Source organism: Ambystoma mexicanum, chromosome 5q (genome assembly GCF_040938575.1).
Source record: "Ambystoma mexicanum isolate Mex_15411 chromosome 5q, UKY_AmexF1_1, whole genome shotgun sequence".
Lineage (NCBI taxonomy): Eukaryota > Metazoa > Chordata > Amphibia > Caudata > Ambystomatidae > Ambystoma > Ambystoma mexicanum.
In genome coordinates, this window is record NC_090933.1 from 667,883,873 (window position 1) to 667,904,958 (window position 21,086).

At 49.7% G+C, this 21,086-nt stretch overlaps 1 protein-coding gene across 4 annotated transcripts in view; it reads left to right on the plus strand.

Annotated features, from left to right (window-relative positions):
- The window catches only part of MTFR1 (mitochondrial fission regulator 1), a 558,490-nt gene that overhangs the window by 220,843 nt on the left and 316,561 nt on the right, over positions 1-21,086 (plus strand). For all 4 annotated transcript variants that reach the window (XM_069621121.1, XM_069621120.1, XM_069621118.1 and 1 more), the window contains one exon: positions 1,882-2,023. In XM_069621121.1, coding sequence (XP_069477222.1) covers positions 1,958-2,023 — 66 coding nt within the window. In that variant the 5' untranslated portion in view covers positions 1,882-1,957. The remainder of the gene's footprint in view (positions 1-1,881; positions 2,024-21,086) is intronic.

Sequence of the window (21,086 nt, forward strand, 5' to 3'; positions counted from 1 at the left end):
ACATCCCCATTCCGGCTCTCGGGGCACGACAGATGGGCGGCTGAACTGGGCCTAGAAATACCTGATGAATTGTGGGTGGATATGTGCTGTCACACCCAAAAAGTCTCCCTCAACTTCCGTTTTCGTGCCATGCAATATAACCTAAATAGGCTCTACTACACTCCACACAGGACTGGTGCACCTCTGCCTGCTTTGCAAGGCAGTGGATGCTGATCACTTACATATGTTCTGGACCTGTAACAAATTGTCTGATTTTTTTAGATGGTGTTCTAAATACACTAAGAGCAGTAACTGACACTGTAATAGACTTCGATCCTTTGGCAGTTCTGTTTGGGGTCTGGAGGACTGACGAAACTAAGCGCCTGAAAGTTTTTGAATATAATTTGTATGATTGCCAAAAAATGTATACTCCAGAGCAGGAAGCGCTCCTCCCCACTGGCCTCTCAGAAATGGCTGGGTATGCTCACATGGTCACGGAACTGTGAGGAGGAATACCTGACTATGCTGCCCGCCCAATCCTGCCCGGGGAACATCTGGGGCGAATTTAATATGTATCAACAACCAAAGTGAGAGCACGCCCGGATCTGGCTTGTCTCCATCCATGCATCGTGATCTCTTTTGTGACCTTCATTTGGTGATGCTCTGAAACCACTGTTGGAACTAAGCTATTGTAATCATTATGATGATCTATGCTATGCCTGGTTTATATGCTTGTTGCCTTGATGTTTGTGCCTTGTGAACCTCTGCCGACAAAAATAAAAGTTTACACTTGTCAACTTCTCTGTGATATGATTATTGTAATTCACAGGACGAATTGTGTACATAATTGTAGGACATTTTTTAATTTCTTATATAAGATTGTCTGCCGGTTGATTCCCCCCACCTTTAAAAACTTGAAATATAATGTCTAAATTTGCTTTTACAAAATGTGTTAGCGCTATATAATGTCTCAATCTACTTTACTACTCTTTTTGTAGTGAAGGGCAAGAATGCAAATTTTCTTTACTTTAATTGTAGCAATATCAAATACTGCAGCCCAAAATGTTCATTCAGTCTAACGAACCAATGCCACTTCCAGAGCACAGAACCAGTGTGGCTATAAGGAGACGTTTTAGCACCGTTTCTCCAATCTACACCAGTTTGCACAGTTACCGGTTAGGACCATCCAGACATTGCTGGCTACATGACATTTCGACACCCCACCTCTTTCCCCGTGATTTCAGCTCCTTCACACATAATAAGGTTGCCTGAAATCGGCGAAACATCAATGTGGTCATAGAAGGACCGGTCTCGCCGTGAGGAATAAAACCTGAGGTCCCCATGGGACTTAGTAAAAACATTTCAAGGCCCAAGGACGCACGGTTTCTGATATATTTGCACCGCAATGAACTGCACCACGCCAGGGTGAGGAGACGGGTGGAGAGAGAGCACAGAAGGTGCCAGTATGCAGCAACGCACCGACTCTAGCCTCCCCCAAACCTCTGCTCCGGGATATGTCAGCTAGCCATACACGCCCATTCTTAGTTCAGTTTACTTAAGAGTGCAAAGCACATCCAGCGATAAGCGAATCGGCACAGCGACCTATAGGATAATTGATTTTCAACAATTGATGCGTGCTGTCCTGTCTGTCCACAGAACCTGTTAATAGAACGGGTACTTTTTGCTAGTGTTTAATTACATTTTTGTAAATTGCTCGCAATAGGAATGCTGATGACAATACACGTGCATTCATCTACCGAGCACAGTGTTGGTTTTAAATTGTTCCCTTGAAATCCTTGTTTTGTGATCTAAAGACAAAAGAATCCTTTCAATACAGCTTCTTTATAAAGACAATTGTATCTACTTTGGTACCTGTTATACTGAAGGACTCTTTCTTTTCAGAGACAATGCTGCGTCTACATATTCGTAGAGTTGGAATATTGGCACTCTGCTTTGTGGAGATTTTTTGATGTAACGGATGGTGAACTGGATTGTACGTCTAATTAGGATGGTTTTAGAAAACGCTGGGCTGACTATGGAATCAGTAAGTTCAATAAACTGTCTTAATATAAAAATATATATAAGATGTTCCTTAGTTTCAGTTGATGTTTAATTGTTGATGGCTACAAAAAAACATCTGCAATGTGTTTTGGTATGTTGGGGAGTTTTTTTGTTGTTGTTGAGATATATGCTCAGGGCTAAAGATCATGACAGTTTTACATATTGTTTAATGTCAAATTTCTTCTAATTTTAAGTTCTGTATTACGGTGCTTATTTGAACCCATTTATTGACCTTGGTGGTATGACGGGCAGTGTCATTTCTGGATTTGGACAAATGCCTACATTTTGAACAAGTGTTTGGGTGATAAGGATTCCAATGCAGCGTCACACACCAGACCAGGACTCTTGCCCTTAGCCTAGGATGTAGCGCACAATTAAAATACTTTCTTTATTTCCTAGATTTTGGATTGAGCTGGCACCCAGCCCATCTCACACCCCCCTTTTACAAATAACCCGGGTCACAATGGGCCATGAACCAGGCCGGTGGGTGGTTATACAATATTTTATTTATTTTAAATTCAAAGAAAATCACACATTTAATATTGGGCAGCAATCACCAATGGGGTGATAATTACACTGTACAATGATAGAATACACTTAATTTGACCTTCTACTATAACTTATCCAAAGCGCAAATGAATGGGAGCAATTGTACTGTTCGGGTATATGGCACCCGAGTTAAGATTTCCCCCTGCAATGCTCCCTCAAACCCCTATTAATCGAATTCTGAGTGGATAGAAAGGAGCAGCAAGGAGTCAGGTATACTAGGCAGCAAACAGAATTCCCCCACAAAATTAGGGGCAAAATCTGATTCAAAACCCTTTGCAATTGCATAAATAACACTCGGAATTGGTAAATCATTTATTCGACCGCACATGTAAATTAAATAAATATGAATTATAACAGTATCAGAGATGTAAGAACACTAGCAAACTACAAGGCAAGATATTTACGGGCATACAGTTCAGACAATCCACTTTGAAGTGACAAAACAGTGCAGCCAAATCACACACATAGAATTTGCATTTTCTTACTTTCACAGGTTTAAATGTAAAAACGGTTTGAAAAACGGGTTAAATAGACAGAATTGGAATGCGGTTTTTATGCTGGATGACAGATGCACATCACAGGGATAATATGCTAGTGAAAGAGTGACTCTACTTAATGACAGGCTGAGATATTCAAGGGGAAAGTAAATTCGGTTTTAAAAATAAAAGCAGTTAACAGAGAAAATCGGGTTGTAAAGGAAAGGATAAGAAAGGACTAGATTTAGAGGCTAGAAAAGAGAAACGCCACCCTTGAATAGAACAGTTACGCTGCAGTTGTAACCCTTCACGCAGTGTGCCTCTTTTGGGAGAATTCATTAATTTAATCAAAATATTTCTAAGGACTTACAAATGATGGAAATGAGTGAGCGTGAACACTAGGAAATTAAGCACAGGATGCACAGAGAATTCCTTGGCAGAGAAGCCCTTGTCTTGTGTATGTTAAGGAAAGAAGATGGACCAAGTCCACAGAAGCACATTACTGACACCTCTCTGGCAGGTCCACTCGCGAAAGCAGCCCTGCACTTGTTTCCCTGCTACGCAGAGAGAATATGCTCAAGTGTTTTTTCAATACTTATATTGATAGGCCCTCGCTTTTTCCACAAAACCGAGCTCCAGAGCACAGACACCCCAGGGAGGACTTCTGGAGAATCCCAAGCGACATGGCAGTGGGTTTGGAATTCAAGATGGAAGTTCGGGTATAGACAACTTTGGTCCATCCTCAAAGCTTGCCATTATATTCTAATGAATCAATAACACCAAATCACTGATATTCAGTCAATTACTCTCATAGGTGCAGACAGGTGCAGGAAATCTAACCACGGGGGAGTGAACCCTGGAATCAATCAAGTATTTTGCTTAGTGAGAGTGTGATTGTTAGAAGGAGGAGGTTGTGGCAAGTGGTAAGAGCAATTTGGCAATTCAGTGAGAGGGGCAGTGTTATGAGTTTGCAAAGTCAGGACGAGGGAGATGAGAGGCAGGAGACTAGAGGGAACAGTAGAAGTTGGTAGGTTTATGGCAGGTGGGAGGGGGGGGTCCCTAGACAGACAACCTAGGGAAGAGAGTTGGCAAGCCCGGCCTCAGCTAGGGGTTAGCAGCGAGGTCTCCAATCTGACGCCCATAGTGGCAGGCAGAATGAGCATGCGGTGTGGCAGCAAGGTTGTGAAGGCTCAGCTCAGAAGTAGGAACTGCAGGAAAACAGGGACAGGAAGGAGCATCGGCCTGGTGTTCTTTAACTGCCTCTAGGGAAGGCAGGCCCTCTTGGCTCAGTTTGAACATGGAAGGAAACCTCCATCTATATCGAACTCCTGTCAGAAACAGAATGACCGTTGCCGACGTCAGACCAGTGAATTGAAATACCCAACTGTGAGGGATTAGCAAAGCTAACCAGGGTGCGGCATTGAACGAGCAGGGCGATTCCTGCACCCTGCTTGTCCAATGCCTGTCCCTTTAAACCCAGTTATATAGCATATAGGAGTGGCGTTGGTCTGGGTTAAAGAATGCGCAAAACCCTTCAGCTCGAAACGGTAGCGGCAGTAAACTGAGCTTTTAATTTGTTGATTTCCACATCTTGCATCCTTAAGTCTGGTTCTACTCAAACTTTGCATGCAATCTTTATGCATAACACTTTGCTTTATGACATGTACTACTGTTTTTCTTTAGCTCTTGGCTTTATTTTGTTGGTTCTTTGGGGACGGTGGGTACATGCCTGCCATTTGTGATGGCATGTGGTGGTCATAAGCAGTTCATGTTGGTAACTGAACAATGTTTACTTCAGTAACCATAAACTGCATCCCTTAAACCAAAGTTTTTTTCTCCCTAGTTCTTTTTAACGATCTATGCTTACAAATACCGACTGGGCATGACCTGCACCAATATTCAGTGGGCACTTTGCCAATGCCCCTGGGCACCGCCAAACCGCCTTTTGCATCCAGTGGGCGCTTTGGCCATGCCATGCCCTCATCCCTTAGTTTAGTCCCAATGTGGTGACAGGGCATCCCCAAGCACCCTGCTATATAACCGAAGCACATACCCAGTGGCCATGGTTTGTCCGTAGACAATGACTATCCCTGAAGCCTGGTGTGGAGGTTTGAGCCGAGCTTAGCTGGATCCAAGATCCAGCTTCAACCCACATGCTCTAAATTATCAGACTGGGTCTTGTAATGAGTCAGAAGGAGGACACAGACTCTTAGAGGGCATGATGTAAACATGTGTATTAAAATAAAGACAGAATGTCTAACTTGCCCTATGACTGTTAAAACGGATTTCTGAACTCTGACCTGGTGGGCAGAGGTTCAGAAGGCCAGCCTAGTTTCATGGAAAATGGTAACCTTCTGGACAAGCCAGACCAATCAAGTTAGCTTGGCGGCGGTCAATACTAGGTCTCAGGAGGGGTGAGGGTGACTGAAAGACCTCAGTGAGCACACAGAGTGAACGACACTTACAAATCACTCCCAGTCAGGTTTATATATATATATATATATTAAAAATACAAATACATTTATTCCAAGGCCTTTGTGTTTCAACACTCAAATCACAGTGATACTATTAAAGGCATGGTCTAGTAAAACATTTTATTTAAAAAATAGATGGGCAACATAAAAAAAAATACTAGCATTCTCTTTTTTAAAACTTCCTATGTAAAATTTTGAGCTATTCAAGCTCAAAATTCGCAAAAGCAAGCACATGGGCGCATCCATTTTGTGAAATGGATGCCCTCCTGTGCTGGCTTTTGCTTTTGCGGCACTAATGAAGGAAAAGCCACCCAGCTGTAGTAAACAAAAGCTACTGCTGGGTGGCTTTCCCTTAATTAGTGCTGTACGCGGAGGATGGGGACCGGAGACCAGAGCAGGAAAGCTGCAGCTGAATCTCGGTAAGTGCTATTTAAAAACAAAAATAAGCACTAGCTGCAGTTTTTTTTCTAAGTTTTCCGGGCTGGAGGAGGCCGGAAAACTTAGAAATAAAACCGCAGCTTTAAAAACGTTGTATTTATGTTTGCGGTCGCTTCTGAAGCGACCGCAAACATAAATACAACGTTATTGTGTTGGAAAACGCTGCGGTATTTCTTTCCAAGTTTCTCAGGCTCCTCCGGCTCGGAGGAGTCTGAGAAACTCGGAAAGAAAAACTGCAGCGTTTTCCAACACAACCGCGTTGTTTCTGCCTGAATCTGCTTTCCCATTTGGGGCTCTCGGGCTCCCCAACGCAGCATTGCGGAAAACAACCGCGTTGTTTCTGCCTGAATCTGCTTTCCCATTTGGGGCTCTCGGGCTCCCCAACGCAGCATTGCGGAAAACCGCGTTGTATCTGCCTGAATCTGCTTTCCCATTAGGGGCTCTCGGGCTCCCCACGGGGAGCCCGAGAGAGCCCCAAATGGGAAAGCAGATTCAGGCAGATACAACGAAGCATTTAGCATTTCCCCAAATGGGAAAGCAGATTCAGGCAGAAACAACGCAGCATTTAGCATTTCCCATTTGGGGATCTCTGGCTCCCCACGGGGAGCCAGAGAGCCCCAAATGGGAAATCGGCTGTAGGCAGAAACACTATGCGGCATGTAAACACAGCCGCGTTGTGTTTCTGCCTGCTGTGGCTTTCACTTTGGGTCTCCGGTGCTCCCCTGGGAGCACCGGAGACCCAAAGTGATAGCCACAGCAGGCAGAAACACAGCGCGGTTGTGTTGGAAAACGCTGCGGTTTTTCTTTCGGAGGTTCTCAGACTCCTCCGAGCCGGAGGAGCCTGAGAAACTTGGAAAGAAAAACTGCAGAGTTTTCCAACACAATAACGTTGTATTTATGTTTGCGGTCGCTTCAGAAGCGACCGCAAACATAAATACAACGTTTTTAAAGCTGCGGTTTTATTTCTAAGTTTTCCGGCCTCCTCCAGCCCGGAAAACTTAGAAAAAAAAACTGCAGCTAGTGCTTATTTTTGTTTTTAAATAGCACTTACCGAGATTCAGCTGCAGCTTTCCTGCTCTGGTCTCCGGTCCCCGTCCTCCGCGTACAGCACTAATGAAGGGAAAGCCACCCAGCGGTAGCTTTTGTTTACTACAGCTGGCTGGCTTTTCCTTCATTAGTGCCGCAAAAGCCAGCACAGGAGGGCATCCATTTCACAAAATGGATGCGCCCAGGTGCTTGCTTTTACGAATTTTGAGCTTGAATAGCTCAAAATTTGACATAGGAAGTTTTAAAAAAGAGAATGCTAGTATTTTTTTTTTTTTTATGTTGCCGGTCTATTTTTTAAATAACATTTTTTACTAGACCATGCCTTTAAAAACGCATGCCCGAATGCTCGGGACAATAACATTTTTGAGCGCACTTCCCCTTTAAGCATGTTTGAAAACCATGAAACCAATGGCAAGTATATACAATTTGATCATTAAAAAAAACATATGCCACTGAGGCTTCACACCTCTGTGGCGTGGTTTTTTCTATAACAACTTACTTGGAATAGCAACCAACCAACACGCCGCACAGGGAACCATTGCTGTTATGCCACTACTAAAGAAGGACTTTAAACATATTACTTCATTAAGTTTTAAGTTTTAGGAAACAGCATACTTACTGTACACATTCTCATGTCCTCAGTTCTGCATTCATGAGTTGTGTGATTAGTCACAATACACTTTTAAGATACGGGTAAAAAGTGAAGCATAGGCAACTAAAATATCCCCATACAGGCAAGGACTTCCAGTCTCTCAGTGGTATCTTGACTTTGTACAGCTCGCTTAATACAGAATACCAATGCCTGCTGAAATGCCTTGCACTCCTTTCACAAATATGTGCTCCCCACTTCCATAAATGACAAGGATTCAAGCCTCACCTTAGCAATGTAATATCAGATAAATCATCATCCGACATGTCAAACACAAGCACAGTTTACCAAAAACAGAAGGTGTGTACAAATCTCACAGATTAAAAGAGGAAATGATTGCCCATTGCATAAGCAAAATCAGTTGCCCAACTGGAATTGCCCCAAAACAAACTAGAATGCCACCCGGTTCAATAGAGAATTGCTGATTTTAAAGGAGCCGGGATGGAAAGGTTTAAACGGAAGATAAGCAACTTGCATTCAGCCAGCAAATGATTCTTTGAATAAAAAAAGGTTTCCAGAGAAAGGTGAGGCGAGGTCCTGATGTTTCTACCATAAAAATACGTTCACTGTAATTCCAGTGTCTGTCCTCCTGTCCACTTCACTCGATGTCAGCGTGGTTTCCCCAGGTCTGGTGGACGGAAGGAACAACTCTTTTTAGGCCTAGAGCAGACGCCAACAATGCTCTGCAAATCTCTATGCCGTGCAGGCCAGGTAGTGCTTTACTACTAAGCGCTTGCAGCCAGGCCGTTGGAGCCTAGTGTCTATGTTCTTAGACTCTTGGCAAAGTGATGATTGGAGACTACACTGGAAATCTTTCCCAGATCGCGCAGCCAACCACAGCAGCTCAGCACCGCACATGCCACTCGAGAGCTTTTCCAAAAAAGGCACATTAATTAAGAACCTTAACTAATGTGCACTGATGGTACGTGCTGCACTGGGGAGGGTCACACACAACACTCCCCATATTTAAAAGGCAATACACTTGGGAGGTTCACACATAACACTCTTCCTTTTTCATAACAAAGACAAATGCTACTGAAACAAACTGATTCCCCCCATTGCAGAACGACAATACTTCTACCACTTGGGAATTGTAGGGTAGAGCAATGGTATAAACATAGGGACTCTGGTAGTTGCAGATATAGAACACATATCGAACGCTCTAAACATATTCAGCGGGTGACAGTCGTGATTGATGAACTGCTGGTGGAATGTTGGCAGTTATACCACATTTTACAAGACCCTTTATTAACCTGGGGGTAAGTGGAACTTCAACTACTGAATGACACCATTGTTAGCTGCTGACATTATTTAGAGCATGCCTACAAACTATAGGAGCACAGCTTGCATCCATTTAACTGGGACCACTTAAAGCATATCATTTCCATGCAGGCTCACAGCATCTAAACACATGTTTAGTGAGTCTTCTTTGAGCACTTGTAGGACTGCAGGAGACCAGTTCACTTTGCATCCATGTCCGTTCAGGATAGTCACTACCACGGGTCAATATCCGTTGATTGCACAGTTGAAAGGCCGGCACAGCTGCACCTGGGTATACCAGGGGCCATATAGGCTTAGTCCCTTGATGTTTGGGCAGGCAGCGAGACGCGAATAGCAGGGTGTCTAGGCTATGATACATTCAGGTTTCCTGAGGCAGTAATGCTGCTGGACGTTGACAGGGCAGGGGTGCAGCATGTTACTCATCCCCCCCTTCTCTGCAGGTGGTCTTCCAGTACTCCTCCAAACCTGGCCGCACGAGCACCATGGGGAGAGAGCCGCAGCCGGGTAAAGGACTTGCGGGGGAGTGGGCTGCCCATTTGGCGGGATATTTGCTCCTGGCCTCTCTCTCCTTCAGGCAGGAGTCACTGCTGTAGATGAGGAAGCAGTCCTAGGGCGACACTGGTGGGATGGTGTCGCTAGTGGCAGGGTATCACCGGTGGCAGGTTGTTAGAACCACATTCCTTCTTCAGCCCCCCCCCCCAACCCCCAGGCAGGGGTTGTTGGCAGAACACTGCCAGCCTTAAGAGCGCACAAGTACTCATGTTGAGCTGCAACCCTCACATTTACTCCCCCCCCCCCCCCAAACCATCCCCTCCTTAGCTGGCCCGGATTTGCAGGGACCCATGCACTTTTTTACATTCCTTGCACCACCCTGAAGTGCTTCATGGTTATCATGCTAGCTGGCTCATTCCGCCTGCTGGCCCATGATTTGTATGGGTGCCATCTCCTTCATGCTCCAACGTGGTGAGCATCAAAATTCACTGCTGTGCGGCCCGGGATCTTTCTGTGCAGGGCCTTTTCTCCACAAGCTACGGCACCGGAGCACACCTGATCATTGTGCCGCCATGGGGCGCTTCATTTTTATTGTCTGCTCTGCTTTCGTGAGCACGTTAAGATGTTCACTGCCTCCTGGCCCAGGATCATTCTTCTGGCTGTGGCAGGACTGCAAACACCCGGTGACAGTGCCGCTTGCGGGAGGTGGAGAGGAGTCAGCGCTCACCTTCTCTGGTGCCCGATGAGGCATCCAAACCCTCCTGTGGCAGCGGGTCCCCGCATCACAGGACGCTGCACAGCACAGGAGGCAATGCTGCCTCTAGTTGTCGGGCGGGGGTGGGCTGATCACTCGCCTCACGAACAGGAGTTCTTTCCTGCGAAGGCGGTCTGCCAACCTCTTTTTGATCCGGTTTGGAGCGCTACGTAATTCACCAGTGGCCTGGGTTGGCTGCGGGGCCTCAGCTGCGAGCCGCAGCCACAAAGCCGCTGACAAGGGGTGGTGGCACGCTGGACTCTCAACCTCCCTCTTCCTTAGCTCCGACACAGAGCTCTTTCTGTTTCACCGCCAGTGACCCGGCATCTTACTTGTGCATTTATTTTATTCGTGCCAACGCAGATCACTTCTTTTTCCTTAGCTGGGCACCCCAGGATCATTGTGGAGTGGGCGGCCTCACCTGTGTCAGCTCAGACACTGGGTCTGCTGCAGTCCTCCCGGCCGATGCCCCGGTATCTTTAGAGGGCCATGCTCCCACTACATTGCACAGTTATCGAGAGCGTTCTATATTCACTGCCGGGTGTCCCAGGCCTAAACTGTGGATTTGGGCAGTGAAGCGCAGGCTAATGCCGCAGGGTGGGGGCTGGGATATCACCTCCTTTTCTTCTGAAGCTCTGATCGCGATGCAGGCACTTTCTCTCCTGGTGTCGGGGCAAGCAAAACACATGAGCAGTGGGTGTCGCAGGTGCTGTAGACTTGCCCCTCTCTCTCTCCTCGGTTGCATTAGACCCCCTTTGACTGAGGGCTGCCGCCAAGCTGACACCAGGCTGTTGGCATCCATTCCTCCTTTTTCCTGCGTCATTGGATGCTGCTGCCTCATTTTTACCCTACAGGCAATGGATTGCAGTGGTACGTCTTCCTCATCGCCTTACAGGTGCTGGGGGTGCCAGTACTTTAGTGCATTTGCTGGGTTCACCCGGACTTACTGTTACTGCAGGGTAGGACCCTGAGAGGCCATAGGGATACGTACCGGGTGCCAGGGGCAGCATGGATGCCAGGAGCATCCTAGATGGAGGGTGCCTGGTTTTGTTTTCCAATTGATGAATAAGGAACAAGTTACTTACCTGTAACTGTTGTTCTCCAGCATGGGTCTGGCATGGATTCACATGCTCATGAATATTCCCCGTGGTCCGGCTGGGAATCCTCGGTAAAGAAAAAATCAGTATCAGTTTCGTTTCTGATCTGACTTTCGTAGTAGTAACCAATCACTGATTTCTGCGTCATACTGACCACAGCCAATGACTGCCCTCTCCCTAAGCCCCGCCTCTGGCAGCCATCCTCAGATTTGGTAGCACGTGAAGTGGCAGTATGACCAAGTGAAGAGCCGCAGAGGGGTAGGAGGGAGGGTTAGCATGTGAATCCATGCCAGACCCATGCTGGAGAACAACAGTTACAGGTAGGTAACTTGTGCCTTCTCCAGCATGGGGTCTGGCATGGATTCACATGCTCATGAATAAGAGAATACATAGCAGTACACACATGCACAACCACGGGAGGTGGCAACAAGCACAACATTAAGCAATACAACAACTCAACATTACGCGTCTCTTACCTCCTCACCAGGCTCACCTTAGGCGAACAGGTTGCGCAGCACTACTTGGCCGACCCTGGACTCCTCTCTGGAATCCCGGTCGACGCAGTAGAATTTCGTGAAGGTGTGCGTCGACCTCCACGTAGCAGCTCTGCAGATGTCCAGCAGGGGCACACCAGATAGGAACGCCGTGGTAGCTGCGATCGCTCTGGTGGAATGGGCTCTCGGACGGCCGGGCAGCGGTCGGTTTGCCAACCGATGACAGTACATGATACATCCAGAGAGCCATCTGGAAATGGAAGCCTTTGAGAGAGCCTTCCCCTGATTGACAGGTCCAAAGTTCGCAAAAAGTTGTGACGTCTTCCGAAAGCTCTTCGTGCGGTCCACGTAGAACTTCAGTGCTCTAGCCACTACCAGCGAGTGCAAAGTCCTCTCTGCCGGCGACGAAGGCGACAGGAAGAAAACAGGCAACACCAAGGGTTCGTTGAGGTGGAAGTTCGACGACACCTTGGGCATGAAGGAGGGATGCGTCCTGAGCACTACCCTTGCGTCGTGAAAAGTCAAGCACGGGGGCTTGCAGGAAAGGGCCTGGATCTTTCACACTCGTCGTGCGGAGGTGATGGCCACAAGGAACGCTGTTTTCCACTTCAAGAACTTCAACGAAGCTGAGTGCAGGGGCTCGAACGGAGGTCCCATGAGCTTGGTCAGCACCACGTTGAGCTCCCACGCCAGGGCCGGCGCCTTCACCGGCGGGAACGATCTGAACAGTCCCTTCATGAATTCCTTCACCATACGATATCACAAGGACGTCCGTCCCATGGTTCTGGTGTATCGGGCGATCGCAGCAAGATGAATCTTGATGGAAGACTGCCCTAGTCCAGCCTTGGCCAGCGTCAGTAGGTACGGCAGTACTTGCGGAGCCGTAATCCGTAGAGGGTTAATCTTCTGTGCGTGGCACCAGACAGAGAACCTCTTCCATTTGTGTCCGTAGCATTTAAGTTGAGGACGCTCTGGCCTTTGCAAGAACCTCTCTGCAGTCTGCCGGTATGTCGTAACCTCCAAACTCTAGCGCTGCAAGAGCCAGGCCTGCAAGTTCAGCGACTTCGGGTCGTGATGGAGGATGGCGCCTCCTTCCCTGGAGAGAAGATCCGCGTCCACTGGCAGCTTGATTGACGGGGACGCTGACAAGTCCAGAAGATCCGGGAACCATATCTGCCTCGGCCACGCGGGTGCGACGAGTATCATCCTGCACCGTGACCTCTTGAGCTGGTTGATGAGCCGGATCAGCAACAGTAAAGGAGGGAACGCGTACAGGAATAGGCCCTCCCAGGGGAACGAGAATGCATTGCCCATGCTCCTCGGCTGGGGAAACCTGCTGGCGAACCTCCGGTACTTGGAGTTCGTCACCGTCGCGAACAGATCGATCTGGGGTGTGCCCCAGCGTCAGAAGAGGCGGTCCACTAGATCCTGTCGTAGTTGCCACTCGTGGCATGAGCGCAGCTCTCTGCTGAGCGAGTCGGCAATGGTGTTTTTTATTCCTGTCAGATGAAACAGCACCAGAAACATCCTTTGGGCGACGGCCCAATGCCACAGATCCTGCGCCTCCTTGGACAGAGCTGGGGATTTGGTACCGCCCTGCTTCCTTATGTAGAACATGGTGGTAGTGTTGTCGGTGATGATCCTCACCACCTTGCCCTTGAGGGACGGAAGGAAGGACCTGAGGGCCCAAAACACTGCACGGAGTTCCAGGACGTTCATATGGAGGGATTTCTCCATCGGAAGCCAAAGGCCTCTCGCGTGCAGATTTTCGGTGTGCGCTACCCACCCTTCTAGGGAGGCATCCATGGTCACTGTCTTCTGGTGGCCCGGGGTCTGGAAGTCCATGCCTGCCGTCAGATGCACACGGGTGCCCCACCACCGGATCGCTCGTCGGAAACTCTCGTCGAGTGTGATCCTGTCCTCGAAGCTGCCCGTCGTCTGGACCCAGCAAGCGTCCAGGAACTCCTGCAACGGGCGCATCCGAAGACTGCACAGGCGGATGAGATAAATGCAAGAAGACATCATTCCGAGGAGGGATTTGATGGACCTCACCTTTTCCGCGTCCGCAAACAGCATCCGCTGCACCTTGCCCAAGATGGCCCTCGTTCTTTCCTCCGACGGCGAGGCCAGAAGCGCCACTGTGTTGAGTTTCGCTCCCAGAAACAGTGCGTCTTGCGCGGGCACCAGGTGGGACTTGGCGTAGTTCATGGAGAATCCCAGGTCCGTGAGTAGCTGCAGGATCCTCGCCGTGTGTTCCGCGGCGAGCTCCCTTGTCTTTGCTCGGATGAGCCAGTCGTCCAGGTAGGGGTAGACGTGGATCCCCTCCAGGCGCAGCCGCGCTGCCACCGGTGCGAGGCACTTGGTGAACACCCTTGGTGCCGACCTCAATCCGAAGGGAAGGGCTCTGAACTGGTAGTGCCGCCCTTGGACCACGAATCTGACAAACTTTCGGTGTCCCCCTAGAATGGGGATATGGAAGTAGGCATCCTCCAAGTCCAACGACGACAGGAAATCGCGCTCCTCCAGCTGACCCAGGACGTGCTGGAGGGTGACCATTCGGAACTTGTGCACCTTAAATTTGTTCAGTCGTCGTAGGTCCAGGATGGGACGCCATCCTCCTGTCTTCTTCTTCTTCACGAGGAAGTATCTTGAGTAAACTCCGGAGCCCCGAAGCCTCTTTTGGGACGAGCTTGATGGTGCCTTTCTTGAGCATCACCTTTACCTCAAGAGAAGTTGAGGGACGTGATGTTCCTTCCTGGCCACGGGGGGGGACGCGCAGGCACTTCTTTAGAAACTCGAGCGCGTGACCGTGGGCCAGGGCGTCCAGCACCCAACGGTCAGTGGAGATGGACTCCCACACGCTGACGAAGTTCGCCAGCCGGCCTCCCACCGGGGTGCTTCGGTGGGGGCCCGACCCCACGGCCGGTTCAGTCCTGCTTCGACGAGGCTTTGCCGCCTTGTCCTCCCTGGCGACGACGGCGGGGTCCACCCGACTTGCCTCGTCCCCTGTAGGCTTCTTGTGACGACGAACGGGCAGCTTGACGGTAGGTGGAATATCCGCCGCCGGAACCTTTGGAGGCACCCTGCTTGCCTCCGGTGCTCCGAAAAGGCGGCCGTCGTTGCTGGAGAACACCAAGAGCCCGGGCCGTCTCCGTGTCCGCCTTGATGGCTTGCAGGAAATCGTCCACTGTTTTCCCAAACAGGTTGTTCCCGTCGAACGGCATGTCCAAAACTCTGGTCTGCACGTCCTGCCGGAAGTCCGTTGCCTTGAGCCATCCACGCCGTCTAAGGCACACGGCGTTGCCCAACTGGCAAAAGCCAGTATCAGCGATGTCCGTCGCTACCGTAATGGCGTGGTCCGACGCCACTTCCCCTTCCTGCAAGATCTCCAGGGCCTCAGCCCTTGTCGTCCGGTAGGAAGTCCAGGAGCGGGCGATCTTGTACCACAACTCCCTGTCGTAGCGTGCTACGATAGCAAAGGCGTTGGCAGCCTTAATCGTCGTCGCTGCCGATGAGATGACTCTCCGTCCCACCGTGTCCAAGTTCTTTCCCTCGCCGTCCAGGGGGGAAGTTGACGTGGAGGCCGATGAACCCCCCCCCCCTCCCACACCGAAGGCACAAGGGGGGCCGTGTCGGGGCCCGGTACTTCTTCTCGTACCGATCCCTTCTCGCAGGCGTTGTGGTTGGGTTCTTGAGGAGGGAGAGACCCTCATCCCAGATATCGTCTAGTAGAGGTACAGCGAGGACCGTCTTCCTCTTGGTCTCGCGCCGTTGATAAAGGAAGCCTTCCTTCTCTTCCGGGCATAGCTGGAAAAGCTCAAATGCCCTGGCGATCATGGCATGAAACAATCCAATCTCGTCGGGCGGGGAAGCCTGGGGAGGAGGTGACGGCAGAGGATCCTCGCTGTAAACCTCGTCTGTACCCGTCGCGGCCATGTCCGTCCCCATGTCATCCCCCCGGGTCGTGGACGGGGAGGAGGGCTGAGATGGGCGCGATGGTTGAAAAGGAGGTGGAGGATGAATCCTTCTTCTCTTAGGAGGATGGTTCCCAGAAGGGCCCAGCTCCGGGTCCCCCGTCGGGGGCGGTTCCTCCGTCGGTGGTAACGTCAATCTCGTCCTTATCTCCGAGCATAAGGACTGTATAGCCAACAAAATGGCCGCCGAGTTGTCTTCCGGCACTGGTTGAGGGGGTTCCGACGGGCGGACAGGAACCTTGTCGGTACCCTCGACGTTCTCGTCGTCCCCCTCGTCGGGGTCCCTCCCGACGGGCTGGTCTCCCTCCACGCCAATGATTAAGACTTAAGGCTTCGATCAGCTCCTCTTCAGAGGTTGAGGCCGAATCCACAATGGCCTCCTGCCCCCCCCTTCTTCTCCGTCGGGGGTTTCACGGGGGTCCTGTCGATGGGCTTTAAAGAGGACTCCCTCCGCGGTGGCAGGGAGACTCTGGGCCCCGAGGTCGACTCCACTGGTGTAGCCTGTCTCGATAGAGGCCTTGGCCGGGTGGATCAAGACTTTCGCCACCTTAGGTGCGCTCACCGCCTTCTCCTTAGGGGGGGCGTCACAGCCTCGCTCCCCCTCCGAATTGGCCTTCGAGCTCGACCGGGGCCTCTCCAGAAGCTTTGCCGGGTGCTCGGACTTCCTCTTACCCGAGCCAGAGCGTTGGCTCGTGGTTGATGGCACCGGGGAGGCTGCGCCCGGCCTGGCAACCGAAGAGCCCGACCGTTCGGCGCTCCCGGTGCCCGCAGACTCGCAGTGCTTGGCCTTCTGTTGGGCCCCCGTCGCCGGGGCGCCCTCAAAGGTCTTAGAAGACCGCTCAGACTTCTTCTTCTTTTTCTCCCCTGACGGGCTCTTCCCTTCCAGCCAGTTGGCGAGACGCAGATGGCGGTCCTTTATGGTCCGCTCCAACATGTTCCCGCAAAACGCACAGTCCTTCTCCACGTGCGTCTTGTCCTCATGCAGGCAGTAGAGGCAAAGGGAGTGTTCATCCTCCTTGAAGACATTCTGAAGCTAGCATGCAGGGCAGACCCTGAACAGCTTCCCGGGCATCGAGCTTCCCTTCTTCTGGGCCATGTCCGAGATGGGCCTGAGAAAGTTCTGGAGTCCTCCAAAGCGTGGCTCGACAAAATCTTCACCCTTGAGGGGCGTAGAAGAATCCGACACTGGTCCCCGTTGATCGGATATAGAAACTGTGGAGCTTGAGGCTCTTTGACCGAAAAAAGAGAATTTTCGAAGCGCGAAAACGCACTAAAGCTCGAGAGCAATAGCACGAGAATCCCAACACTTGAACGTGCAGTAAAAATCTGAGAATGGCTGCCAGAGGCGGGGCTTAGGGAGAGGGCAGTCATTGGCTGTGGTCAGTATGATGCAGAAATCAGTGATTGGTTACTACCACGAAAGTCAGATCAGAAACTAAACTGATACTGAGTTTTTTCTTTACCAAGGATTCCCAGCCTGACGACGGGGAATATTCATGAGCATGTGAATCCATGCCAGACCCCATGCTGGAGAAGTGAAAAAACGTAAAAAGAAAAATAAATGCTAACGTTAACATGGCCTACCCTGAACAAATGTAAAGCCATCTGCCCCACTCCTCATGACGTTCCTGGGATCCTGCAAAGTAGAACAGGAAACACTCGATCGGTGGCACTGCAGAGCGATTGTGCAGAGAAAAGACGCTTGTTAAACTGAGCAGGGAGTTTGTGAGATTAAAAGCAGCCTCTATCCTTACAAATAAAACCAGACCTGAAACAAAACACTTTACTGCTACATTGTCCATGGAATTCTGGGGGAGCACTGGCTCAAAGGGGCTGGTGGCCAGGGCAGCTGTGAGAAAAATGTGTGTAAAACAAAGTGTGGCTGAGTTAACAGACTCTGAACCCTGCACAATGCTGCTTTTCTTCTGTGGTGACTTTCTCTACACGTGTGCCTGCCAAACAAGGAAGCCCAGGCAGATACTGTCTCTCAGATTGTAACTGAAGCCACACTGCATGTACGGACGGCAGCCGCTGGTAAAAAGACTGAAAAGCACACTGCTAGCCCAGTACGTTAAACCGGTAGACAGATGATGGGTTTCCTGGTTAATTAAAGAAGTCCACGATGTTCATACCAGTGTACCATTACACCCCCATCGTCCAGGTCGGGGTAGATATGACTGCCCCACCCCCCCCCCCTTCCCTCCTGAGGCTTGCTGCCACTACCGCCAGCAAATTGCTCAACACCCTCGGGCGGAGGTGAGCCTGAATGCCAGAACTTGAAATTGATAATGAGAACCACCAACAGCAAACCTCATGTACTTCCTGTGCTCATTATGGATAGGCAAAGGAAAGTAAGCATCCTGAAGGTCCAATGATACCATCCAATCCTGGAGCTTAAGGATCTGAGGAAGGGTAACCATTTTGAACTTGTCCTTCCTGAGGAACTAGTCCTCAGTTCTTTTTGGGATCAAAAAGTAAGGGGAGCACCACCCCCGGTTCCTCTCCGTCACAGGTACTGCCCTATGGCACCTTTCTCTAGCAGGATGGAAATCTCCTGTAAGAGGAACGCAGCTGGAGTTTTGATGGCGTGGCTCCTTGCTGGATAATCCAGAGACCTTTTTAAGAAAGGGAAGCAGTAGCCCTGGGTCACTGTTTGCAAGGTTCAAGCATTGGAAGTAATGCCCCGCCATTCTTCTTCCAAATGCTGACTGAGCCTGCTCCCCACCACAGTCCTGTGGAGTAAGGCCTCAGAGTGGTTTGGGGGCAGCTGAAGCAGTGGCTCATGGTAAGGCACTGCTGCCTGGACGGACTTCACACCTGGAGGAAGAGGGATGAAGGGGCACAATGTGGTAGAAGTGGTCGGGTCATTAGTGTAGATGACCCACACTGGAATGAGACTGGGAGGCTTTAAAAGGCCCCCCTCAGGTGCAGGCCATAGAGAGGGGGCTGGCTTTGCTGGTGAAGAGCAGAGGAAGTCAGAAGCAGAAGGCACGTAGTTGGCAGCCCGACCAGAAGCTGCAGGAAAGAGGACGCCAGGACCTCTGCAAGGCAGGTACCAGCTGCCAGTCCCGAGAGGGTCCATAGCCACAGAAAACGGAAGTGCAGAGGTCTTGCAGCAGCAAGCTTGCAGAAGAAAGGCTTTCCCCCTTGTGACCCATTATGCAGAGGCTGTGCAGCAGGAAGCATGCACGAGGTTGTTACACATGACTGGTGTGCACCTGTGAGCCTCAAGGCCATCTCTGGTGACTGGCGTGTCCTAGCAGGCCTCCGGACCAAGAGGCGCTTCATTTGGAAGCAGTGTGAACGAAGGCAGACTCACCGAAGGGGCTTTCTGTGACATGAAGAGCCAGAGCAGCAGAAGTCCTGTGGAACGCAAAGGGGAACAGAGGCCCATGTCAAGACCGGCGAGTGATCCCGGAGCGCTCTGTCCCTGCTCGCATGTGGGAAGTTGGCGAGCGAGTGACACTCGCATAGTAGCAGAACGAGTGCAAAGCTGCACTCGTGTGTGAATGAAAAGAATTTACATGCTGATTTTGAATACCAAACTTTTTTTAAACGGAAGCAGCTCTTGCACGAGAATGAAACTGTTTTCCAAGCTATTTGTCTATGTCTAGCTAGATAAAAAAGCAGCTAAGACTGAATATTAAAACGCCAAATGACTAATCTTGAAAGTGGAAGTTTTTGGAAAACCCAACCAACTGTAGAGCTGACCTTCTTGAGAGTCGATGTCAAAAAGCATTGCCCAAGCCAAGAAAGGCTGGAAATAAACAGAATCTGGGCATTATTGCAAACAGCAGAAGGGGGCTAATGCAAGGGGTGTAAAGTGCCCATATTATATAGAATATCTGGTACAAGTTGGGATACCCACAGCTTGTCAAAATCATGGTAGGTCGAAGGAGACCCGTCAGTCTTTGGTTGTTTGTGATGAGTGGAAACAAGAGTGGGAAAAAGGCTACCCTGCTGGGGACAAGTATCTGGAAGGAAAAGATCATCATTTACAGAAAAGTATTGAAAAGCCTCAATGTGAATACAGTCTTCCCTAAAAAGGAGAATCTTGAAGCTATCATTGGTTGAATGCTGTGAAGCTGTTGTAAACTTTTATCAGTTGACATCGACTATAAGAAACACTTGTTTTTGTGAAAAGCTGTTCGGGCAGGGGAGTATACTCGAATGGAAAACCTTTGGAGATTGTAGGCCTGGTAAGGAAGCAGGCCAAGTGAAAGTTGGAGAAATGGACAGACATTGGGCCTCATTACAACGTAGGTGGCCACAGAATGAACGGTGCCGGTAAGGGACCGGCACCGTTCATTCCAGGCCGCCACATTACAAGATCTGCAGCTGGTCCCGCTCTGGACGTCTGGGCAAACCAGACGTGCAGAGCAGGACCCGCTAGCAGACCAGGATGCTAACAATGGGTCCGTCATTAACGGGCCCGTTGTTGGCATCCTCCCCATTCCCTTTGAGCCCTATGGAGGCATAAAAGGGAATGGGGATGTACCAGGTCAGGGTCCTGCGAAAGGGAATTACCAGGCCCTCCAAGGTCAGAATGGCCCAGTAAGTCCCCCTTTTGCAGGACCCGGACCCGGTACCCGGTTTGGGGGGTAGCCATGCCGCTAAAAACGACATGTCTACCTCCAAACTCGTCATGAGGCCCATTGTTTTAGTAGTTCTGGAGGAAGAGCCTAGCAAAGCTGCTACAGAGAAGTCATTTACTGGAGTTGTTAAAGTGGCAAAAGATCCTGGCAAATATAAACATTGTTGCTATAGAACTAAAAGTTTGTTCAAAGAAGAAAAAGTACCTTGTAATCTATGTGTTGGAACTTTCTGTTGACAAGCTCAAGTTGCATCAGACTATATTGGAACTTTGTAGAGAATCTGTATTTCCTTGTGTTCTTTTTATGAACTGTAAAGCAGAATCATGTTTAAAACCTGGTGACGGGGAGTTCGCCCAGGTTGTGAAGAGAGACTTTGGTTACTATAAAAACTCAAACGTTATTGTTTTGAACGGTGTGGAATTTCCTTGTTTATTTGTTATATGTTTAATTGTGAGAGACGGATATCCTTAGTTAGAATGTTAGGCAGGGAAATCCTCGTCAGGGTAGGAATAGTGAGGAGTTCATCCAACCTAATAGTCTAATAAAATGGCATTTGCTGAGAAAACTACACAATGTGCCCCACCTCACATTTCGGACCCCTCCCAGCAGGGCCATGCTACTGGCCGAAAAGACTTTGTCAGGGTGTCAAAACGTTGGTCGTTCCCCATCAGGAGGCAGGGATAGTAGGATAAGCTGCTGCCCTGGACGTGATATGATATGATAGGG